This window comes from Nerophis ophidion, linkage group LG21 (assembly GCF_033978795.1).
Source record: "Nerophis ophidion isolate RoL-2023_Sa linkage group LG21, RoL_Noph_v1.0, whole genome shotgun sequence".
Lineage (NCBI taxonomy): Eukaryota > Metazoa > Chordata > Actinopteri > Syngnathiformes > Syngnathidae > Nerophis > Nerophis ophidion.
Genome location: NC_084631.1, coordinates 15161845 through 15164338, shown reverse-complemented (window position 1 = coordinate 15164338; position 2494 = coordinate 15161845). Strand labels below are relative to the sequence as shown.

Sequence of the window (2494 nt, the reverse complement as noted above, 5' to 3'; positions counted from 1 at the left end):
GCTAAAATAAATAATGTCAATTATTAATCAATGTTATGTAACTAAACTGTTAATAAAAATTTAATTGCAAATTAAAATACAGCTTCACCACTTCAGTCATAATTTTTGCGCTTTTCTAAATTTCTTCATGACATTAGCGCCAGACTTCTTCTGTTTGTTTTATATTGTCATTACTGCCACAAGTGGTGGAAAAGTGTATTACAATTAAGTACTGCTGCGGTATATACGGACAACAGCTGAAAAACAGATATATTACAATTAGACATACTTGCCAACCTTGAGACCTCCGAATTTTGAGAGGTTGGGGGGAGTGGTCGGGGGTTGGGCGAGGGGCGTGGTTGGGGGTGGGGCATAGTTGGGGGCGTGGTTAAGAGGAGAGGGGTATATTTACAGCTATCCATCCATCCATTTTCTACCCCTTATTCCCTTTGGGGTCGCGGGGGGTGCTGGTACCTATCTCAGCTACAATCGGGCGGTAGGCGGCGAAAAAACCCTGGACAAATCGCCACCTCATCGCAGGGCCTACACAGATAGACAGACAACATTGACACTCACATTCACACACTACTGCCAAATTAGTGTTGCCAATCAACTTATCCCCAGGTGCATGTCTTTGGAAGTGGGAGGTAGCCGGAATACCCGGAGGGAACCCACGCATTCACGGGGAGGACATGCAAACTCCACACAGAAAGATCCGGAGCCCGGGATTGAACCCTGACTACTCAGAACCTTTGTATTGTGAGGCAGACGCACTAACCCCTCTGCCACTGTGAATTATATTTAGATTACAAAAAAAATTTGTTAGTAATTACTAATAAATCAATTAAAATAGGTTAATTGATTAAAAAACACATTGAAAATGCATTGCGGTTTAAAATTGCTCCTCAAATGTATCTAATTTATATTTTCGTAGGGAAAATAATGTTTTGGCTTTTCAAAGATATACGAAAAAAATAACAGCTTGAAAAAACAAAACATAATCATCATGTGATGATATATTCTCAATCATTCTGTGATATTTTTGTTTTACTTTTGAAGCTAAGGACACCGCTGAAGTGTCAGCAGGTTGCACCAGCTCTGTTCTCTTAATGTATTTTATGTTCTTTATTGTTTTCCTTTTGATTTTTTGGGGATGTTTTGTATTTCCCCATTGTGAGATGAATTATGTCCATCCTATCCTATTAAGCTTTTGCACAAGATCAAAGGTTAGAGCTGTGCTATTGCTTTAAATTACTTATTTATTGCCAAATAGTGTTGTTCCTATGCTGCACACACCCACTGGGGGCTTATAGGCATGTTATGATATGCTGCGATGAAGAGCTTAATACATTTTATTTTTAGTCATTATGCTGAAGATGAGAAAAATTGTGTGACTCACCAGCAAGACAAAAGTCCCCAAGAATTCGGCCATGCATTCTCTCACCAGAGCGTTCCTCACTCTAAATAGCTTCCACTTCAACATGGCTGGAAAAAGTTACTTCAAATCGGGGAGGAAGTCGGCGGGCTCCACGTCCACTGGAGCATCTCCTTGCCACCTGGCTCTTCCTCCCATTTCTCCCGAGCAACTCAAAGACAATTAATCATTGACTAGCTTGTCACAGCACACACATTGGATTATTGGCTGTTTGAAGCATCAACATGCATAAAAAGTCATAACATTGGTTTGTTTACAAGGAAACGCTCTTTTATTCCTACATACACTAAAATCTTTATAGACATTAAATTGAGCTATAACTTTGCTGCGCTTATTTAAAATAAAAAAATAAATCTAATAGAATTTAAATATTCTAAAAATATTTCTGTAATTATATACAATTTATTAGGCATTTTTATGACAGTAAAAAAATAGTATTAGGATTATACAACAACTTCTATTAATATGATACTATGATTATATTTTGTTCAATTATCAAAATGTAGAACCATTACTATTAATAACAAAAACAGACCGTTCACTATACAATACCATTTATACCCAGTGAGCTGCAAGACTAATTAATCTGCATAATACTTGTAAAACAATTTCTAAAAAATAGCACTAATTTCAAACACAATTATAAATGTAGTGCTATTAATCACTGTAATAACCTTCTACCACTAATAAGAATTAGAATGAATACATATAATATAATGACGATTATAAAAATGTTTTCTCAATTTATACAAGTATTGCTAATATTATTACTATTTATAATATAATTAAATTATTAAATCGTATTAAAATTGTAAATATACTACCATGTTTACCACTAATAAGAAAATAGTGTAGATCTCTGTCAAAATCTAATAATTCTAATTCTAATAACAATTTTTCTCAACTATTACTATTACAGTTTCACTACTACTACTACTACTACTGATAATACTACTACTAATAATTTAATTTAATTAAATTCAATTGACGATAATCGAAGTCTGATAGTTAAAGTTGAATGACATCATAATTTATATAAAATTATCAAAACAATTAAAATAATTATTACGTGAGTACTAA

The 2494-nt window shown here is 34.2% G+C and overlaps 1 protein-coding gene across 3 annotated transcripts in view; it reads right to left on the bottom strand.

The window, feature by feature from the left end:
• aqp10a (aquaporin 10a) overlaps window positions 1-1817 on the bottom strand; it is a 22123-nt gene extending 20306 nt beyond the window's left edge. The window contains exon 1 of one of the 3 annotated variants that reach the window (XM_061882002.1): window positions 1379-1817. In XM_061882002.1, coding sequence (XP_061737986.1) covers window positions 1379-1462 — 84 coding nt within the window. In that variant the 5' untranslated portion in view covers window positions 1463-1817. The remainder of the gene's footprint in view (window positions 1-1378) is intronic. The other 2 variants (XM_061881999.1, XM_061882001.1) reach the window with 2 other exon arrangements.
• Window positions 1818-2494: the final 677 nt, after the last annotated feature.